We start from the raw sequence: 21,034 nt of genomic DNA, 5'->3' as shown, positions 1-21,034 counted from the left end.
GGGGGGGGGTTACCCCTTGTGCACTCAATAAAGCTTCACCTGCTCCCCTATGGTGACGTCACAACCCCAATGATGACGTCACAACCCCAATGATGACGTCACAACCCCAATGATGACATCACAAACCCGATGACGTCACAACCCCAATGATGACGTCACAACCCCAATGATGACATCACAAACCCGATGACGTCATCACCCCAATGAAGTCACATCTTTATTCCTTCCCATATAAAAACATAACTTATGAAAGGGGGAGGGGCACAAGGGGGGGGAGGGGCCGGGGCCTCCCCCTCCCCCCCCACCCCCACGATGGGGGGTGGGGTTGACCCATAACAGACCCCCCCCCTCCCCCCCATAGGGATAAATGGGGGGGGTGGGTTTAAAGCCCCAGCCCCACATTGACTGGGGGCGCTGGGGTGGGGGAGGGGAGGGGGTGTTGGGGTCCCCCCCCGGTTATGGGACCCCCCCTAACGCATGCGGTAGTCGGTGGAGCAGGAGAGCTCACAGAGCTGCCCCTTGAAGTCCAGGTCAATGGTGAAGTCCAGGTCACGCTATGGGGCAGAGGGGGGGTCAGTGTGGGGCTGAGCCCCCCCCATTGAACACAATGGCTATGGGGCAGAGGGGAGGGGGTCAGTGTGGGGCTGAGCCCCCCCCATTGAACCCAATGGCTATGGGGCAGAGGGGAGGGGGGGTCAGTGTGGGGCTGAGCCCCCCCCCATTGAACACAATGGCTATGGGGCAGAGGGGGGGTCAGTGTGGGGCTGAGCCCTCCCCCCATTGAACACAATGGCTATGGGGCAGAGGGGGGGTCAGTGTGGGGCTGAGCCCCCCCCATTGAACACAATGGCTATGGGGCAGAGGGGGGGGTCAATGTGGGGCTGACCCCACCCCCACTGAACCCAATGGCTATGGGGCAGAGGGGGGGGTCAATGTGGGGCTGAGCCCCCCCCATTGAACACAATGGCTATGGGGCAGAGGGGGGGGTCAATGTGGGGCTGAGCCCCCCCCATTGAACACAATGGCTATGGGGCAGAGGGGGGGTCAATGTGGGGCTGACCCCCACCCCCCATCATTGAACCCAATGGCTATGGGGCAGAGGGGAGGGGGTCAGTGTGGGGCTGAGCCCCCCCCATTGAACACAATGGCTATGGGGCAGAGGGGGGGGTCAGTGTGGGGCTGACCCCCCCCCATTGAACACAATGGCTATGGGGCAGAGGGGGGGTCAGTGTGGGGCTGACCCCCCCCCATTGAACACAATGGCTATGGGGCAGAGGGAGGGTCAGTGTGGGGCTGACCCCCACCCATTGAAGCCAATGGGGACAGCCCCATAGCACAGGGAGCCCAGTCTAGAGGCACAAAGGAGCAACCCCCCCCCCCCCACCCCACATAGCCCCATTGATCCCCATTGGGTCAATGTCCCCCCTATGGGGCTGCCATGACCCCCACTGTGTGTGAGCCCCATTGGACCCCACATCTCCCCATTGCCCCCCATTAACCCACACTACCCCATTGCCCCCATCAAACCATTGCCACCAGCACCCCATTGCACCCCATTGGTCCGCACTACCCCATTGCCCATTACCCCCATTGCCCCCATCACCCCCCATTACCCCACTGTCCCCAACACCCAACTGCCCCCCAGTACCCCACTGCCCCCATCACCCCATTACCTCCCATTACCCCCATTTTACCCTATTGCTCCAAATCACCCCACTGTCCACCATTTCCCCCTATCTCCCCATTACCCCATTGTCCCCCATTAACCCATTACCCCCATCACCCCATTGCCCCCCATCAAACCACTGCCTCCCATCACCCCATTGCCACCAGCACCCCATTGTCCCCATTGCCCCCCATCTCACGTTGTTCTTGGCATTGGGTTTCATGGTGATGGTTCCGAAGATCTCCTCCCCACTCTTGACTGTCAGATAATCCTCCATGTAGAACACAGTCTGTTTCCAGTGTGTGTATGGGGACTCTGGGCCTGGGGGGCACAGACCCACACGTGTGGGGCACAGACCCAGACATGTGGGGCACAGACCCAAACATGGGGGGCACAGACACACACATGTGGGGCACAGACCCAAACATGGGGGGCACAGACCCACACATGTGGGGCACAGACCCAAACATGGGGGGCACAGACCCACACTTGTGGGGCACAGACCCACACTTGTGGGGCACAGACACAAACATGGGGTCACAGACCTACACTTGTGGGGCACAGACACACACATGTGGGGCACAGACCCACACGTGTGGGGCACAGACCCAAACATGGGGGGCACAGACCCAAACATATGGGGGACAGACACACACTTATGGGGCACAGACCCACACATGTGGGGCACAGACACAAACATGGGGGGCACAGACCAACACTTGTAGGGCACAGACACACACATATGGGGCTCAGACACACACATATGGGGCACAGACCCAAACATATGGGGCACAGACCCACACTTGTGGGGCACAGACACACACATATGGGGCACAGACACACACATGTGGGGCACAGACCCACACATATGGGGCACAGACCCAAACATATGGGGCACAGACCCACACATATGGGGCACAGGCTCACACGTGTGGGGCACAGAGCCACACATATGGGGCACAGACCCAAACATGTGGGGCACAGACCCAAACATGGAGGGCACAGACCCAAACATGGGGGGCACAGACACAAACATGGGGGGCACAGAACCACACATATGGGGCACAGACCCAAACATGGGGGGCACAGACACAAACATGGGGGGCACAGACCCACACATATGGGGCACAGACCCACACATGGGGGGTACAGACCCAAACATGGGGGGCACAGACCCACACATATGGGGCACAGACACACACATATGGGGCACAGACACACACATATGGGGCACAGACCCACACATGTGGGGCAGACACACACATATGGGGCACAGACCAACACATATGGGGCACAGACACACACTTGTGGGGCACAGGCCCCCCTATGGCACCAGAACCCCCCCCCGTTAGGGCAATGGAACAGCCCAAGGGTGACCGGTAACCAGAGGCACCCCTGAGGCTCCGCCCCCTCCCTGCTCATTGGTCCAGCCTGGCCACGCCCCTTAACAGTGCTCCCCACCCCCTACAACCTTAGCCCCGCCCCCTCATGTCCCCACCCTCCATTCACCCACACTGCGAGCGCTGCTCAACCCTGATTGGCTGCTCATCCTTAGCCCCGCCCCTTATACCAGGCTCCACCCCCTCCACCCGATTGGCTGCTCTTCCTTAGCCCCACCCCCTCATCTCCACCCTCCATTCACCCCCAATGAGCAATGCTCAACCCTGATTGGCTGCTCATCCTTAGCCCCTCCCCTTAGATCAGGCTCCACCCCCTCCAACCCGATTGGCTGCTCTCCCTTAGCCCCGCCCCTCGTCCTCACCCTCCATTCACTTACACTGAGTGCTGCTCAACCCTGATTGGCTGCTCTTCCTTAAGCCCCTCCCCTTAGATCAGGTCCCACCCCCTTTAACCCGATTGGCCACTCTTCCTTAGCCCCGCCCCCTCCTATTGTCTCCACCCTCCATTCACCCACACAGTGAGCGCTGCTCAATCCTGATTGGCTGCTCTTAGCCCCGCCCTCTCCTAATCCTCACCCTCCATTCACTTACACTGTGAGCGCTGCTCAACCCTGATTGGCTGCTCATCCTTAGCCCCACCCCTTAGAATAGGCTCCACCCCCTCCCTCTGTCTCCACCCTCCATTCACCCACATTGTGAGCACTGCTCAACCCTGATTGGCTGCTCATCCTTAGCCCCTCCCCTTAGATCAGGCTCCACCCTCTCCAACCCGATTGGCTGCTCTGCCTTAGCCCCACCCCCTCATCTCCACCCTCTATTCACCTACATTGTAAGCACTGCTCATCCCTGATTGGCTGCTCTTCCTTAGCCCCGCCCCCTCCTTGTCCTCACCCTCCATTCACTTACACTGTGAGCAATGCTCAACCCTGATTGGCCGCTCACCCTTAGCCCCGCCCCTTTAACCCCACCCCCCTATAATAACCCACCCTCCCCTATAATAACCCATCCTCCCGCCCCCTTGCCCATCCCAGCCCCTGATTGGCCGGTTCGCCGTGTCCCCGCCCCCTCGCCCATCCCAGCCCCTGATTGGCTGTCTCGCCGTGTCCCCGCCCCCCTGCCGCGCTCCCATTGGCTCTCACTGGTGGAGAAGCCTGTGCGCTTGTGGCAGCGCGTGAACTCGATGTTGAAGTAGGCGACCAGAGCATGGACATAATCATTGCGCTTGACCTGCAGGCAGAAGGGAGCAGTGAAGCTGAGGTCAGGAACCTTCACCACGTTGATGTCAACCTCCTGGGGGGGGAGACAGAGAGAGACATGGAGAGACCAGAGAGACATAGAGACCATAGAGACCATAGAGACACATAGAGACCCATAGAGACCATAGAGACCCATAGAGACCCATAGAGACACATAGAGACCATAGAGACCATAGAGACCCATAGAGACCATAGAGACCATAGAGACCCATAGAGACCCATAGAGACCAGAGAGACATAGAGACCATAGAGACCATAGAGACCATAGAGACCATAGAGACACATAGAGACCATAGAGACCATAGAGAACATAGAGACCATAGAGACCATAGAGACCATAGAGACCATAGAGACCCATAGAGACCATAGAGACCCATAGAGACCATAGAGACCCATAGAGACTCATAGAGACCATAGAGACCCATAGAGACACATAGAGACCCATAGAGACACATAGAGACCAATAGAGAACATAGAGATCCATAGAGACCAGAGAGACCATAGAGAACATAGAGAACATAGAGACACATAGAGACCATAAAGAACATAGAGACCTATAGAGATCATAGAGACCATAGAGACATAGAGACCCATAGAGACCCATAGAGACCAGAGAGACATAGAGACCATAGAGACCATAGAGACCATAGAGACCATAGAGACCATAGAGACCCATAGAGACCATAGAGACCATAGAGACCCATAGAGACCCATAGAGACCAGAGAGACATAGAGACCATAGAGACCATAGAGACCATAGAGACACATAGAGACCATAGAGACCATAGAGAACATAGAGACCATAGAGACCATAGAGACCATAGAGACCATAGAGACCCATAGAGACCATAGAGACCCATAGAGACCATAGAGACCCATAGAGACTCATAGAGACCATAGAGACCCATAGAGACACATAGAGACCCATAGAGACACATAGAGACCAATAGAGAACATAGAGATCCATAGAGACCAGAGAGACCATAGAGAACATAGAGAACATAGAGACACATAGAGACCATAAAGAACATAGAGACCTATAGAGATCATAGAGACCATAGAGACATAGAGACCATAGAGAACATAGAGACCATAGAGAACATAGAGACCATAGAGACCCATAGAGACCATAGAGACACATAGAGACCATAGAGACCATGGAGACCATAGAGAACATAGAGACCATAGAGAACATAGAGACCATAGAGACCCATAGAGACCATAGAGACACATAGAGACCATAGAGACCATAGAGACCATAGAGACCCATAGAGACCATAGAGACCATAGAGACCATAGAGACCCATAGAGACCCATAGAGACCATAGAGACCATAGAGACCATAGAGACCCATAGAGACCATAGAGACCAGAGAGACCATAGAGACCCATAGAGACCATAGAGACACATAGAGACCATAGAGACACATAGAGACCATAGAGACCATAGAGACACATAGAGACCCATAGAGACCATAGAGAACATAGAGACCATAGAGACCATAGAGACCATAGTGACCATAGAGACCCCATATCACCCCATAGGCTGCCCCATAGCACCCACCTTGATGAGACAGGCATTGGTCACAAGCTGTTTGGGGTCCACCACATCCACGAGCGGCTCCTTGATGGCCACGTCCTTGATGCAGGACATGTCGAAGCCATAGACGTTCTCCCACCCTATAGATGTGTGGGGCAGGGGGTGAGCGGCGCCCCCTGGCGGCTGGAGGACCCACACACCCCATAGCTTACAATGGATCTTGTAGTCCTTGTACTGTCTGTCCTCAATGGCCGTCACATAGAGGGTGGCGCGGTCGGGGAAGATGAGGCCGTCGGGGGTCTGTGGGGCACAGGGGGGGTATGGGGTGGGCTATGGGGCAGGGCTATGGGGCAGGGCTATGGGGCAGGCTATGGGGCAGGCTATGGGGCAGGGCTATGGGGCAGGCTGTGGGGCAGGCTATGGGGCAGGGCTATGGGGCAGGGTGTGGGGTGGGCTATGGGGCTGGCTATGGGGTGGGCTATGGGGCAGGGCTATGGGGCAGGCTATGGGGCAGGGCTGTGGGGCAGGATATGGGGTGGGCTATGGGGCAGGCTATGGGGCAGGGCTATGGGGCAAGGCTATAGGGCAGGCTATGGGGCAGGGCTATGGGGCAGGCTATGGGGCAGGCTACGGGGCAGGGCTATGGGGCAGGCTATGGGGCAGGGCTATGGGGCAGTCTATGGGGCAGGCTATGGGGCAGGGCTATGGGGCACAACTATGGGGCAGGATATGGGACAGGCTATGGGGCAGGGCTATGGGACACAACTATGGGGCAGGCTATGGGGCAGGGCTATGGGGGAGGCTATGGGGGAGGCTATGGGGCAGGGCTATGGGGCAGGAATGTGGGGGAGGCTATGGGGCAAGCTATGGGGCAGGCTATGGGGCAGGGCTATGGGGCAGGCTATGGGGCAGGCTGTGGGGCTGGGCTATGGGGTGGGCTGTGGGGGAGGGCTGTGGGTGAGGCTATGGGGCAGGCTATGGGGCAGGGCTATGGGGCAGAGCTATGGGGCAGGGCTATGGGGCAGGCTATGGGGCAGGCTATGGGGTGGGCTATGGGGCAGGGCTATGGGGCAGTGCTATGGGGCAGGCTATGGGCAGGCTATGGGGCAGGCTATGGGGCAGGTCTATGGGGCAGGCTATGGGGCAGGGCTATGGGGCAGGCTATGGGGCAGGCTATGGGGCAGGCTATGGGGCAAGCTATGGGGCAGGCTATGGGGCAGGGCTATGAGGCAGGGCTATGGGGCAGGCTATGGGGCAGGGCTATGGGGCAGGCTATGGGGCAGGGCTATGGGGCAGGCTATGGGGCAGGGCTATGGGGCAGCCCCACTGACCAGCCACTTGTCCCTGGCATAGATGACCGTGTTGAGCATGGACTCATAGAACAAGCAGTATCCCATCCACTCGCTGATGATCACATCGACCTTGGGCACTGGCAGCTCCACCTCCTCCACCTTCCCCTTGATGATGGAGACCACTGCAGAGAGAGGGGGGGATGTGGGGCGGCTATGGGGCAGCTATGGGGAGGCTATGGGGTAATGGTTCACTATGGGGCAGTTATGTGTCACTGTAGGGCAGTTATATGGGGTAGTTATGGGTCAATATGGGGTGGTTATGGGGCTCTATGGGCTGGTTATGGGTCACTATAGGGCAGTTATGGGTCACTATGGGGAGGTTATGGGGCAGTTATGGGGCTCTATGGGGTGGTTATGGGTCACTATGGGGCAGTTATGGGGTAGTTATGGGTCACTATGGGGCGGTTATGGGTCACTATGGGGCAGTTATGGGTAACTATGGAGCGGTTACGGGTCACTATGTGGCTGTTATGGGTCACTATGGGGTAGTTATGGGGCTCTATGGGGTGTTACGAGGTGCTAAGGAGAAGTTATGGGGCACTATGGGGTTCTATGGGGCAGTTATGGAGCTCCATAGGTCTCCATGGGCCCCTCTGGGTCACTATGGGTTGGTTATGGGGTAGTTATGGGTCACTATGGGGCAGTTATGGGTCACTATATGGCAGTTATGGGGCTCTATGGGGTGTTACGGGGTGCTATGGAGGAGTTATGGGGCACTATGGGGCAGTTATGGAGCTCCATAGGTCTCCATGGGTCGCTATGGGCACCTATGGGTCGCTATGGGGCAGTTATGGGTTGTTATGGGGCAGTTATGGAGCTCCATAGGTCTCCATAGGTCTCTATGGGTCTCTATGGGTCACTATGGGTCTCTATGGGTCCCTATGGGTCACTATGGGGCAGTTATGGGGCTCTATGGGGTGTTACAGGGTGCTATGGAGGAGTTATGGGGCACTATGGGGTTCTATGGGGCAGTTATGGGGCTCCATAGGTCTCTATGGGTCTCTATGGGACCCTATGGGTCGCTATGGGACCCTATGGGTCGCTATGGGTCTCTATGGGTCGCTATGGGGCAGGCTATGGGTTGCTATGGGGCAGGCTATGGGGCAGGCTCTCACCATGATCCAGTTTATTGGCCTTGATGATCTTGACAGCGTAGTCAGAGATGCTGGAGCACTCGATCTGTGGGGCAAGGGGGGGTGAGACCCACGGCCAGCCCCATAGAGCCCCATAAAGCCCTATAGAGCCCTATAGAGCTCATAGAACCCATAGAGCCCTATAGAGACCCATAGAGCTCATACAACCCATAGAGCCCTATAGAGCTCATAGAACCCATAGAGCCCCATAGACCCATAGAACCCATAGAGCCCTATAGAGCCCCATAGAACCCATAGAACCCCTACAGACCCACCATACAGACCCCCCCAAACCCCTTTAAACCCCTATAGGACCACACAGACCCCCTTTAAAACCCCATATACCCCATTTAACCCCCATAGACACCCTAGAGGCCCCCATAGACCCCTTTATAACCCCCATAAACCCCTTTAAGACCCCATAGCCCCCCTTTAAACAACCCTACACCCCTATAGGACCTAACAGACCCCCATAGACCACTATAGGACCCCCATAGGACGCCAGAGACCCCCTTTAAGACCCCATAGGACTCCATAGATGCCCATAGGACCCAATAGGACCCCCCTATAGGACCCCCATAGACCCCCTTTATAACCCCTATAGGACCCCTTTATAACCCCCATAGAGCCCCATAGGACCCCACAGACCCCCTTTAAGACCCCATAGACCCCATTTAAGACCCCAAAGGACTTCATAGACCCCCATAGGACCCCCATAAACCCCCTTTATAACCCCCATATACCCCTATAGGACCCCCATAGGACCCCATAGACCCCCTTTAAGACTCCACAGACCCCATTTAAGACTCCATAGGATTCCATAGACCCCCACAGAACCCTACAGGATGCCCATAGGACCTCTTTATAACCCCCATACACCCTTATAGGACCCCCATAGGACCCCATAGACCCCCTTTATAACCTCCATAGACCCCCATAGGACCCCTTTATAACCCACATAGACCCCTGTAGGACCCCAGGCCCCCTTTAAGATCCCACAGACCTCTTTTAAGATCCCATAGGACACCATAGACCCCCATAGTACCCCATAGGATCCCCATAGACCCCCCTTAAGACCCCACAGACCCCATTTAAGACCCCATAGACCCCCTTTATAACCCCCATTGAACCCCACAGACCCCCTTTAAGACCCCATGGACCCCATTGAAGACTCTATAGGATTCCATAGACCCCCATAGGACACTATGGGACCCCCCTATAGGACCTGCATAGACCCCCTTTAAGACCCCATAGACCCCTATAGGAACCCTTTATAACCCCACAGACTCCTGCAGGACCCCATAGACCCCCTTTAAGACCCCACAGACCCCATTTAAGACCCCATAGTCCCCCATAGGACCCTACAGAACCCCCACAGACCCCCTTTAAGACCCCATAGACCCCTATAGGACCCCCATAGTCCCCATTTAATACCCCACAGACCCCATTTAAGACCTTATAGGAATCCATAGATGCCCATAGGACCCTCCTATAGGACCCCATAGACCCCCTTTATAACCCCCCATACACCCCTGTAGGACCCCACAGACCCCATTTAAGACCCAATAGACCCCCACAGACCTCCATGGGACCCCATAGACTCCCGTAGGACCCCATAGACCCCCTTTTAATACCCCATAGACCCCATTTAAGACCCCATAGGACCCCATAGACCCCCATAGGACCCCTTTATAACTGCCATAGACCCCTGTAGGACCCCACAGACCCCATTTAAGACCCCATAGACCCCCACAGACCTCCATAGGACCCCATAGACTCCCATAGGACCCCATAGACCCCATTTAAGACCCCACAGGACCCCATAGACCCCCATAGGACCCCACAGACCCCCTTTAAGACCCCATAGACCCCATTCAAGACCCCATAGACCCCCTTTAGGACCCCATAAACCCCTTTAAAACCCCATAGATCCCCATAGGACCCTACAGGACCCCCACAGACCTCTTTAAGACCCCACAGGACTCCACAGCCCCTATAGCCCCTATAGCCCCCACAGGACCCCCATAGACCCCTATAGGACCCCATAGACCCCCTTTAGGACCCCATAGATCCCTATAGGACCCCATAGACTCCACAGACCCCATAGACCCCATATCCCCCATAGGACCCCATAGCCCCCCTTTAAGACCCCATAGGACCTCATAGACCCCCTTTAGGACCCCATAGATCCCTATAGGACCCCATAGACTCCACAGACCCCATAGAAACCCCATAGCCCCCATAGACCCTCATAGGACCCCCCTATAGGACCCCCATAGGACCCCACAGACCTCCATAGGACTCCATAGACCCCTTTTAAGACCCCACAGACCCCATTTAAGACCCCACAGACCCCCATAGGATCCCATAGAACCCATTTAAGACCCAACAGACCCCCATAGGACCCCTTTATAACCTCCACAGACCAACTTTAAGACCCTACAGACCCCATAGACCCTTTATAACCCCATAGCCCCCCTTTAAGACTCCACAGACCCCATTTAAGACCCCACAGGACCCCATAGACCCCCATAGACCCCCTTTAAGACCCCATAGACCCCATTCAAGACCCCATAGGACCCCGTAGACCCCCTTTAAGACCCCATAAACCCCTTTAAAACCCCATAGATCCCCATAGGACCCTACAGGACCCCCACAGACCTCTTTAAGACCCCACAGGACTCCACAGCCCCTATAGCCCCCATAGGACCCCCATAGACCCCCATAGGACCCCATAGACCCCCTTTAAGACCCCATTTAAGACCCCACAGGACCCCATAGACCCCCATAGGACCCCATAGACCCCATTCAAGACCCCATAGGACCCCATAGACCCTCTTTAGGACCCCATAGACCCCATTTAAGACCCCACAGACCCCCATGGGACCCGATAGACCCCCTTTAAGACCCCATAGACCCCTATAGGACCCCATAGACACCTTTAGGACCCCATAGACCACTTTAAAACCCCATAGACCCCATTTAAGACCCCATAGAACCCCATAGAGCCCTATAGGACCCCATATGCCCCATAGGACCCCATAGGACTCTATAGGACCCCATAGATCCCTATAGGACCCCATAGACTCCACAGACCCCATAGCCCCTATAGGACCCCATAGACCCCTATAGAACCCATAGCCCCCATAGGACCCTATAGGACCCCATAGGACCCCATAGAAACCCTATAGGACCCCATAGGACTCTATAGAACCCCATAGCCCCCATAGCCCCCATAGGCCCCCATAGGACCCCATAGGTGCTGTTGTTACCCCGATGACCCTCCTGGCTCCAGCCTTGGCCGCAAACATGCAGAGGATTCCGGTGCCGGAGCCGACGTCCAGAACAACCTTATCCTTGAACAGGTGTCGGTTGTGGAACATGGAGTTGCGGTAGGTGAGGGTGCGAACCTCGTCCTTCAGCATCTCCTATAGGGGGGGGCAGACCATAATAACCATGGGAGGGGTGAGGACAGACCATAATAACCATGGGAGGGGGGTGAGACAGGGGGTTTGGGGTGAAAAACAGGGGGTTTGGGCAAAAAAACGGGGGTTTTCGGGTGAAAAATGAGGATTTTGGGCAAAAATGGGGTTTTGGGGTGAAAAAATGGTGTTTTGGGAAAAAGGAGTTTTGGGGTGAAAAAGTGGGATTTTGGACAAAACAGGTTTGGGTTAAAAAAGGGGGTTTTGGGAAAAAGAGTTTTGGGGTGAAAAACATGGATTTTGGGAAAAAACATTTTGGGGTGAAAAAAGGGGATTTTGGGATAAAAGGTTTTGGGGTGAAAAAATGAGATTTTGGACAAAACAGGTTTGGGTTAAAAAAAGGGGGTTTTGGGTAAAAGAGTTTTGGGGTGAAAAAAGGGGATTTTGGGAAAAAGGAGTATTTTGGGGAAAAAAGGAGATTTTGGACAAAACAGGTTTTGGGTCAAAAAATGGAATTTTGGGCAAAACAGGTTTTGGGTTAAAAAAAGGGGGTTTTGGGAAAAAAGGTTTTGGGGTGAAAAAAGGGGATTTTGGTCACACATGGAGTTGCGGTAGGTGAGGGTGCGAACCTCGTCCTGCAGCAGCTCCTATGGGACAGACCATAATAACCATGGGGGGGTGAGGACAGACCATAATAACCATGGGAGGGGGTGAAAATGGAGGTTTTGGGGTGAAAAATGGGAATTTTGGGCAAAAATGGGATTTTGGGGTGAAAAATGTGGATTTTAGGCAAAAATGGGTTTTGGGGTGAAAAACATGGATTTTGGGAAAAAAGGTTTTGGGGTGAAAAACAGGGGTTTTGGGCAAAAAGGGGTTTGGGGTGAAAAAAGGGGATTTTGGGAAAAAGAGTTTTGGGGTGAAAAACATGGATTTTGGGAAAAAACATTTTGGGGTGAAAAAAGGAGGTTTTGGTCAAACATGGAGTTGCGGTAGGTGAGGGTGCGAACCTCGTCCTTCAGCATCTCCTATGGGGGGGGCAGACAGACCATAATAACCATACGGGGACAGGGGGTTTTGGGGCAAAAAATGGGGATTTTGGGAAAAATGGGGTTTTTGGGGTGAAAAATGTGGATTTTGGGGAGAAAAACATGGATTTTGGGCAAAAAGGGGTTTGGGGTGAAAAAATTGTGTTTTGGGAAAAAGGAGTTTTGGGTTGAAAAAGTGGGATTTTGGACAAAACAGGTTTGGGTTAAAAAAAGGGGGTTTTGGGAAAAAGAGTTTTGGGGTAAAAAAACGGGATTTTGGGAAAAAGGAGTTTTGGGTAATCATAGAGTTGCAGTACATCAGTGTGCACACCTCATCCTGCAGCATCTGCTATGGACAGACCATAATAACCATGGGGGAACAGGGGTTTGGGGTGGAAATCGTGGATTTTGGGGTGAAAAATGTGGATTTTGGGAAAAAACATTTTGGGGTGAAAAAAGGGAATTTTGGGAAAAAAAGTTTTGGGGTGAAAAAATGAGATTTTGGGAAATAGGGTTTTTGGGGGAAAAAAGGGGATTTTGGGTAAAAGGGTTTTGGGGTGAACAAAGGGGGTTTTGGTCACACATGGAGTTGCAGTAGGTGAGGGTGTGAACCTCGTCCTTCAGCATCTCCTATGGGACAGACCATAATAACCATGGGGGGGGGGTGAGGACAGACCATAATAACCATGGGGGAACAGGGGTTTGGGGTGAAAAACAGGGGTTTTGGGCAAAAAAACGGGGGTTTTCGGGTGAAAAATGAGGATTTTGGGCAAAAATGGGTTTTGGGGTGAAAAAATGGTGTTTTGGGAAAAAGGAGTTTGGGGTGAAAAAGTGGGATTTTGGACAAAACAGGTTTGGGGTGAAAAAAACGGGTTTTGGTAAAAAAGGTTTTTGGGGTGGAAAAAGGGGATTTCAGGAAAAAGGGTTTTGGGGTGAAAAACGTGGATTTTGGGAAAAAGGGTTTTGGGCTGAAAAAATGGGATTTTGGACAAAACAGGTTTGGGTTAAAAAAAGGGGGTTTTGGGAAAAAGAGTTTTGGGGTGAAAAAAGGGGATTTTGGTCTAACATGGAGCTGCAGTAGGTGAGGGTGCGAACCTCGTCCTGCAGCACCTCCTATGGGACAGACCATAATAACCGGGGGGGGGGGTGAGAAACATGTGGTTTTGGGGTGAAAAATGAGGATTTTGGGGTGAAAAAATGGGATTTTGGGTAAAACAATTTTGGGGTGAAAAACATGGATTTTGGGCAAAAATAGGATTTTGGGGTGAAAAATGTGGATTTTGGGAAAAATGGTTTTGGGGTGAAAAAAGGAGATTTCACAAAAAAGGAGTTTTGGGGTTAAAAAAGGGGGTTTTGGGCAAACATGGAGTTCCAGTAGGTGAGGGTGCGAACCTCGTCCTGCAGCAGCTCCTATGGGACAGACCATAATAACCATGGGGGGGGTGTGAAAATGGAGGTTTTGGGTGGAAAATGGGGTTTTCGGGTGAAAAACAAGGATTTTGGGCAAAAAGGGGTTTGGGGTGAAAAAGTGGGATTTTGGACAAAACAGGTTTGGGTTAAAAAAAGGGGATTTTGGTAAAAAGAATTTTGGGGTGGAAATATGGCGTTTTGGTTTAAAGGAGTTTTGGGGCCAAAAAAAGGGATTTTGGGCAAAACAGGTTTGGAGTGGAAAAGGGGGTTTTGGGATAAAGCAGTTTTGGGGTGAAAAAAGAGGATTTTGGGAAAAAGGAGTTTTGAGCTGGAAAAAGGGGGTTTTGGTCACACATGGAGCTGCGGTAGGTGAGAGTGCGAACCTCGTCCTGCAGCATCTCCTATGGGACAGACCATAATAACCATGGGGGGGGCACAGACAGACCATAATAACCATGGGAGGGGGGGTGAGGATGGGGGTTTGGGGGGAAATATGGGGGTTTTGGGAAAAAAAATGGGGGTTTTGGGGTGAAAAACATGAATTTTGGGCAAAAATGGTGTTTTGGGGTGAAAAAATGGTGTTTTGGGAAAAAGGAGTTTTGGGGAGAAAAAGGGGGTTTAGGTGAAACATGGAGTTGTGGTAGGTGAGGGTGTGAACCTCGTCCTGCAGCAGCTCCTATAGGGGCAATGGGGACAGACCATAATAACCGGGGGGGGGTGAAAATGAGGGTTTTGGGGCAAATATGGGGGGTTTGGGCAAAAACAGGGTTTTTTGGGTGGAAAACATGGATTTTGGGCAAAAAGGATTTTGGGTGAAAAAATGGTGTTTTGGGAAAAAAGGTTTTGGGGTGGAAAAACATGATTTTGGGAAAAAACAGGTTTTAGGGTGAAAAACTTGAATTTTGGGGAAATACAGGGTTTTGGGGGGGAAAAATGGGATTTTTGGAAAACAGGTTTGGGGTGAGAAAGGAGGATTTTGGGTTAAAGGAGTTTTTGGGGTGAAAAAGCAGGATTTTGGTACCTCGTGGATGCCGAAGTGAGCGTAGGAGTCAAAGTAATAATCCTTGGAGGTCATCTCCTCAGCTGGAGGTTTGGGGCTGGCACTTGGGGGGCAGGAGACCTGTGGGGCAGAGGGATCAATGGGGCTGGAGCCCATAGGGATCAATGGGGCTGGCACTTGGGGGGCAGGAGACCTGTGGGGCAGAGGGACATAGGGATCAATGGGGCTGGAGCCCATAGGGATCAATGGGGCTGGCACTTGGGGGGCAGGAGACCTGTGGGGCAGAGGGACATAGGGATCAATGGGGCTGGAGCCCATAGGGATCAATGGGGCTGGCACTTGGGGGGCAGGAGACCTGTGGGGCAGAGGGACATAGGGGTCAATGGGGCTGGAGCCCATAGGGATCAATGGGGCTGGGAGCACATAGGGATCAATGGGGCAGAGGGACATAGGGATCAATGGGGCTGGGAGCACATAGGGGTCAATGGGGCTGGGAGCACATAGGGATCAATGGGGCTGGAGCACATAGGGGTCAATGGGGCTGGAGCCCATAGGGATCAATGGGGCTGGGAGCCCATAGGGATCAATGGGGCTGGAGCACATAGGGATCAATGGGGTGGGAGCACATAGGGATCAATGGGGCTGGGAGCACATAGGGATCAATGGGGTGGGAGCACATAGGGATCAATGGGGCAGAGGGACATAGGGATCAATGGGGCTGGGAGCACATAGGGGTCAATGGGGCTGGGAGCACATAGGGGTCAATGGGGCTGGGAGCACATAGGGGTCAATGGGGCTGGGAGCACATAGGGATCAATGGGGCTGGAGCACATAGGGGTCAATGGGGCTGGGAGCACATAGGGATCAATGGGGCTGGGAGCACATAGGGATCAATGGGGCAGAGGGACATAGGGGTCAATGGGGCTGGGAGCACATAGGGATCAATGGGGTGGGAGCACATAGGGATCAATGGGGCTGGGAGCACATAGGGATCAATGGGGCTGGGAGCACATAGGGATCAATGGGGCTGGGAGCACATAGGGATCAATGGGGTGGGAGCACATAGGGGTCCATGGGGCATCAATGGGACACTATGGGTGCCTATAGGGCTCTATGGCTCCACTGTGCTCTATGGGGGGGGCAGCCGCATTGCTCTCTATGGGGTCTCAGCCCCATTGTTCTCTATGGGGTCTCAGCACCATTGTTCTCTATGGGGTCTCAGCCCCATTGTTCTCTATGGGGGGGGGTCTCAGCCCCATTGTTCCCTATGGGGTCTCAGCCCCATTGTTCTCTATGGGGTCTCAGCCCCATTGTTCTCTATGGGGTCTCAGCCCCATTGATCTCTATGGGGTCTCAGCCCCATTGTTCTCTATGGGGTCTCAGCCCCATTGATCTCTATGGGGTCTCAGCCCCATTGTTCTCTATGGGGTCTCAGCCCCATTGTTCCCTATGGGGTCTCAGCCCCATTGTTCCCTATGGGGTCTCAGCCCCATTGTTCTCTATGGGGTCTCAGCCCCATTGTTCTCTATGGGGTCTCAGCCCCATTGTTCTCTATGGGGTCTCAGCCCCATTGATCTCTATGGGGTCTCAGCCCCATTGTTCTCTATGGGGTCTCAGCCCCATTGTTCCCTATGGGGTCTCAGCCCCATTGTTCCCTATGGGGTCTCAGCCCCATTGTTCTCTATGGGGTCTCAGCCCCATTGTTCTCTATGGGGTCTCAGCCCCATTGTTCTCTATGGGGTCTCAGCCCCATTGTTCCCTATGGGGTCTCAGCCCCATTGTTCTCTATGGGGTCTCAGCCCCATTGTTCTCTATGGGGTCTCAGCCCCATTGTTCTCTATGGGGTCTCAGCCCCATTGTTCTCTATGGCGTCTCAGCCCCATTGTTCTCTATGGGGTCTCAGCCCCATTGTTCCCTATGGGGTCTCAGCCCCATTGTTCTCTATGGGGTCTCAGCCCCATTGTTCTCTATGGGATCTCAGCCCCATTGTTCCCTATGGGGTCTCAGCCCCATTGTTCTCTATGGGGTGTCAGCCCCATTGTTCTCTATGGGGTCTCAGCCCCATTGTTCTCTATGGGGTCTCAGCCCCATTGTTCTCTATGGGGTCTCAGCCCCATTGATCTCTATGGGGTCTCAGCCCCATTGTTCTCTATGGGGTCTCAGCCCCATTGCTCTCTATGGGGTCTCAGCCCTATTGTTCTCTATGGGGTCTCAGCCCCATTGTTCCCTATGGGGTCTCAGCCCCATTGTTCTCTATGGGGTCTCAGCCCCATTGCTCTCTATGGGGTCTCAGCCCAATTGTTCTCTATGGGGTCTCAGCCCCATTGTTCTCTATGGGGTCTCAGCCCCATTGTTCTCTATGGGGTCTCAGCCCCATTGTTCTCTATGGGGTCTCAGCCCCATTGATCTCTATGGGGTCTCAGCCCCATTGTTCTCTATGGGGTCTCAGCCCCATTGTTCTCTATGGGGTCTCAGCCCCATTGTTCTCTATAGGGTCTCAGCCCCATTGATCTCTATGGGGTCTCAGCCCCATTGTTCCCTATGGGGTCTCAGCCCCATTGTTCTCTATGGGGTCTCAGCCCCATTGTTCTCTATGGGGTCTCAGCCCCATTGTTCTCTATGGGGTCTCAGCCCCATTGTTCTCTATAGGGTCTCAGCCCCATTGTTCTCTATGGGGTCTCAGCCCCATTGTTCCCTATGGGGTCTCAGCCCCATTGTTCTCTATGGGGTCTCAGCCCCATTGTTCTCTATGGGGTCTCAGCCCATTGTTCTCTATGGGGTCTCAGCCCCATTGTTCTCTATGGGGTCTCAGCCCCATTGTTCTCTATGGGGTCTCAGCCCCATTGTTCTCTATGGGGCTGCCCCTCCCCCCTCTATCGCGACAGGCTCCGCCCCTCCCCCCTCCCCTTTGTTCCCGCACTGGCGGGAGCCGCGTGGCGGGGGCGTGGCCTGGAGGGGGGCGTGGCTTGAGGGGGCGGGGCCAGGGCCCCACGTGCTCCTGGGGCCCACCCGGACCCATAGAACCCCATATAGGCCCCATAGAGCTCCATTGAGCCCCATAGAGGGCCCATTGAGCCCCACAGAGGCCCCATTGAGCCATATAGAGCCACATAGAGCCCCACTGAGGTCCCATTGAGACCCATAGAGGTCCCACTGAGCCCCATTGAGGTCCCATTGAGCCCCATAGCGCCCCATAAAGACCCCGGCTCTTCTATGTGCCCCATAGCGCCACATAAAGCCCCCACAGACCCCTATAGGCCGCGCCCCCCCCATAGAGGCCGCCAAGGCCCCAACCCGGGCCCCATAGAACCCACACGGAGCCCCACAGAGACACCATAGCGGCCTATAGATCCCCACAAAGACCCATAGAGGCCCATAGAGCCCCCATAGACCCTTACAGAACCCCATAGCGCCTTACAGAGCCCCATAGCACCCTATAGGGCCCCCATAGCGCCCCACAGAGCACCATAGAGCCCCATAGAACCCCATAGAGCGCCATGGAAGCCCACAGCACCCCATAGAACCCCATAGAGCACCAGGCCCCATAGCGCCTCATAGAGCCCCATAGATACCCACAGCACCCTACAGGGCCCCCACAGCACCCCATAGATCCCAATAGCGCCCCAGAGATCCCCATATATCTCCATAGAGGCCCATAGATCCCCATAGAGCCCCATAGATCCCCATATATCCCCATAGCTCCCCATAGAGCCCCATAGATCCCCATAGATCCCCATAGCGCCCCATAGATCTCCACAGAGCCCCACAGATGCCCATATATCCCCATAGAGCCCCATAGAGCCCCATAGAACCCCACAGAGCCCCATAGAGCCCCGTAGCGCCCCACAGAACCTCATAGATCCCCACAGAGCCCCATAGAGGCCCACAGAACCCCATAGATCCCCATAGATCCCAATAGAGCCCCATAGAGCCCCATATGGTCCCATAGAACCCCATATCTCCCCATATCTCCCCATATCTCCCCATAGATCCCACAGGCCGCTCTCACCTCCATGATGCAGTTCGCCGCCGCCTCCGCCATCTTGTGAGCGCCACCGCCTGGCCCCGCCCCCTCCCGGCAGCCTCGTTCTGGGCGGTGGGCGGAGCCCGGACCCTCCCTCCGCGCGTCCCCATTGGCCGAGCGCTCCCGGAGCTGCGTCGTGATTGGTCCGCGCGTCCCCACGGCCACAGCCAAGCCCCGCCCACGGCGGAGCACGAAGAGCGCCCCCTAGCGGCTCGGAGGACCCATGCCCCATAGATCAATAGGACCCCAATGGGTTTCTATAGGCCCCCTCCCCCCCCATGCCCCATAGGTCAATGGGTCCCCAATGGGTTCCTATGGGGTGCCCCCCCCAACATGCCCTATAGGTTAAGGGGACCCCAATGTGTTTCTATGGGGCACCCCCCCTCCGTGCCCCATAGATCAAGGGGACCCCAATGGGTTTCTATGGAGCACCCCCCCCCCATGCCCCATAGATCAATGTGACCCCAATGGTTTTCTATGGGCCCTCTCCCCCCCCCATGCCCCATAGATCAAGGGGACCCCAATATGTTTCTATGGGGCACCCCCTCCCATGCCCCATAGATCAAGGGGTCCCCAATGGGTTTCTATGGGGCATCAAGGGGACCCCAATGTGTTTCTATAGGCCCCCTCCCCCCCCGTGCCCCATAGATCAATGGGACCCAATGTGCTTCTATGGGGTTTATTGTGCACAGGACCCTCCCCCCCATGCCCTATAGATCAATGGGTCCCCAATGGGTTTCTATGGGGCATCAAGGGGACCCCAATGGGTTTCTATGAGCCCCCCCCCCTGCCCCATAGATCAATGGATCCCCAACGTGTTTCTATGGCCCCCCCCCCCGCCCCATAGATCAAGAGGACCCCAATGGGTTTCTATGCCCCCCCCCCACCCCATAGATCAATGGGACCCCAATGTGTTTCTATGGGCCCCCTCCCCCCATGCCCCATAGATCAATAGGACCCCAATGGGTTTCTATGGGGCATCAATGTGACCCCAATGGGTTTCTATGGGCCCCCCCATGCCCCATAGATCAATAGGACCCCAATGGGTTTCTATGGGGCGCCCACTCCCATGCCCCATATATCAAGGGGACCCCAATGGGTTTCTATGGGGCGCCCCCCCCCCCCCCATGCCCCATAGATCAATGGGTCCCCAATGGGTTTCTATGCCCCCCCCCAACATGCCCCATAGGTTAAGAGGACCCCAATGTGTTTCTATGGGGCGCCCGCCCCTCATAGATCAATGGGACCCCAATGGTTTTCTATGGGCCCCCTCCCCCCCCATGCCCCATAGGTCAATAGGACCCCAATGGGTTTCAATGGGGCATCAAGGGGACCCCAATGTGTTTCTATGGGGTTTATTGAGCACAGGACCCCCCCCCGTGCCCCATAGATCAATGGGACCCCAATGGGTTTCTATGGGGTGCCCCTCCATGCCCCATAGATCAATGGGTCCCCACGTGTTCCTATGGGGCGCCCCCCCCCCCCATGCCTCATAGATCAATGGGACCCAATGTGTTTCTATGGGGCACCCTCCCCTGCCCCATAGATCAATGGGTCCCCATGTGTTCCTATGGGGCGCCCCCCCCCCCCCCAAGCCCCATAGATCAATAGGACCCCAATGTGTTTCTATGGGCCCCCTCCCCCCCCAAGCCCCATAGATCAATAGGACCCCAATGTGTTTCTATGGGCCCCCTCCCCCCCCATGCCCCATAGATCAATAGGACCCCAATGGGTTTCTATAGCCCCCCCCCGTGCCCCATAGATCAATGGGACCCCAATGTGTTTCTATAGGCCCCCCCCGCCCCAT

General features: G+C 54.9%; 1 protein-coding gene across 1 annotated transcript; it reads right to left on the bottom strand.

The window, feature by feature from the left end:
• Positions 1–432: 432 nt before the first annotated feature.
• LOC117437760 (protein arginine N-methyltransferase 1) lies at positions 433–19,257 on the bottom strand. Its single transcript, XM_034072375.1, has 10 exons — positions 19,213–19,257; positions 15,225–15,323; positions 11,619–11,774; positions 8,329–8,392; positions 7,193–7,335; positions 6,074–6,161; positions 5,886–6,001; positions 4,206–4,356; positions 1,866–1,987; positions 433–554 (listed from the first exon to the last, which is right to left on the bottom strand). Exons 1-10 carry the CDS (start codon positions 19,243–19,245, stop codon positions 471–473), a joined length of 1,056 nt encoding a protein of 351 aa, XP_033928266.1. The 5' UTR covers positions 19,246–19,257; the 3' UTR covers positions 433–470.
• Between the last annotated feature and the right edge of the window lie 1,777 nt (positions 19,258–21,034).

Source organism: Melopsittacus undulatus, chromosome 27, assembly GCF_012275295.1.
Source record: "Melopsittacus undulatus isolate bMelUnd1 chromosome 27, bMelUnd1.mat.Z, whole genome shotgun sequence".
Taxonomy (NCBI): Eukaryota; Metazoa; Chordata; class Aves; order Psittaciformes; family Psittaculidae; genus Melopsittacus; species Melopsittacus undulatus.
This window is presented reverse-complemented; position numbering and strand designations above follow the sequence as displayed.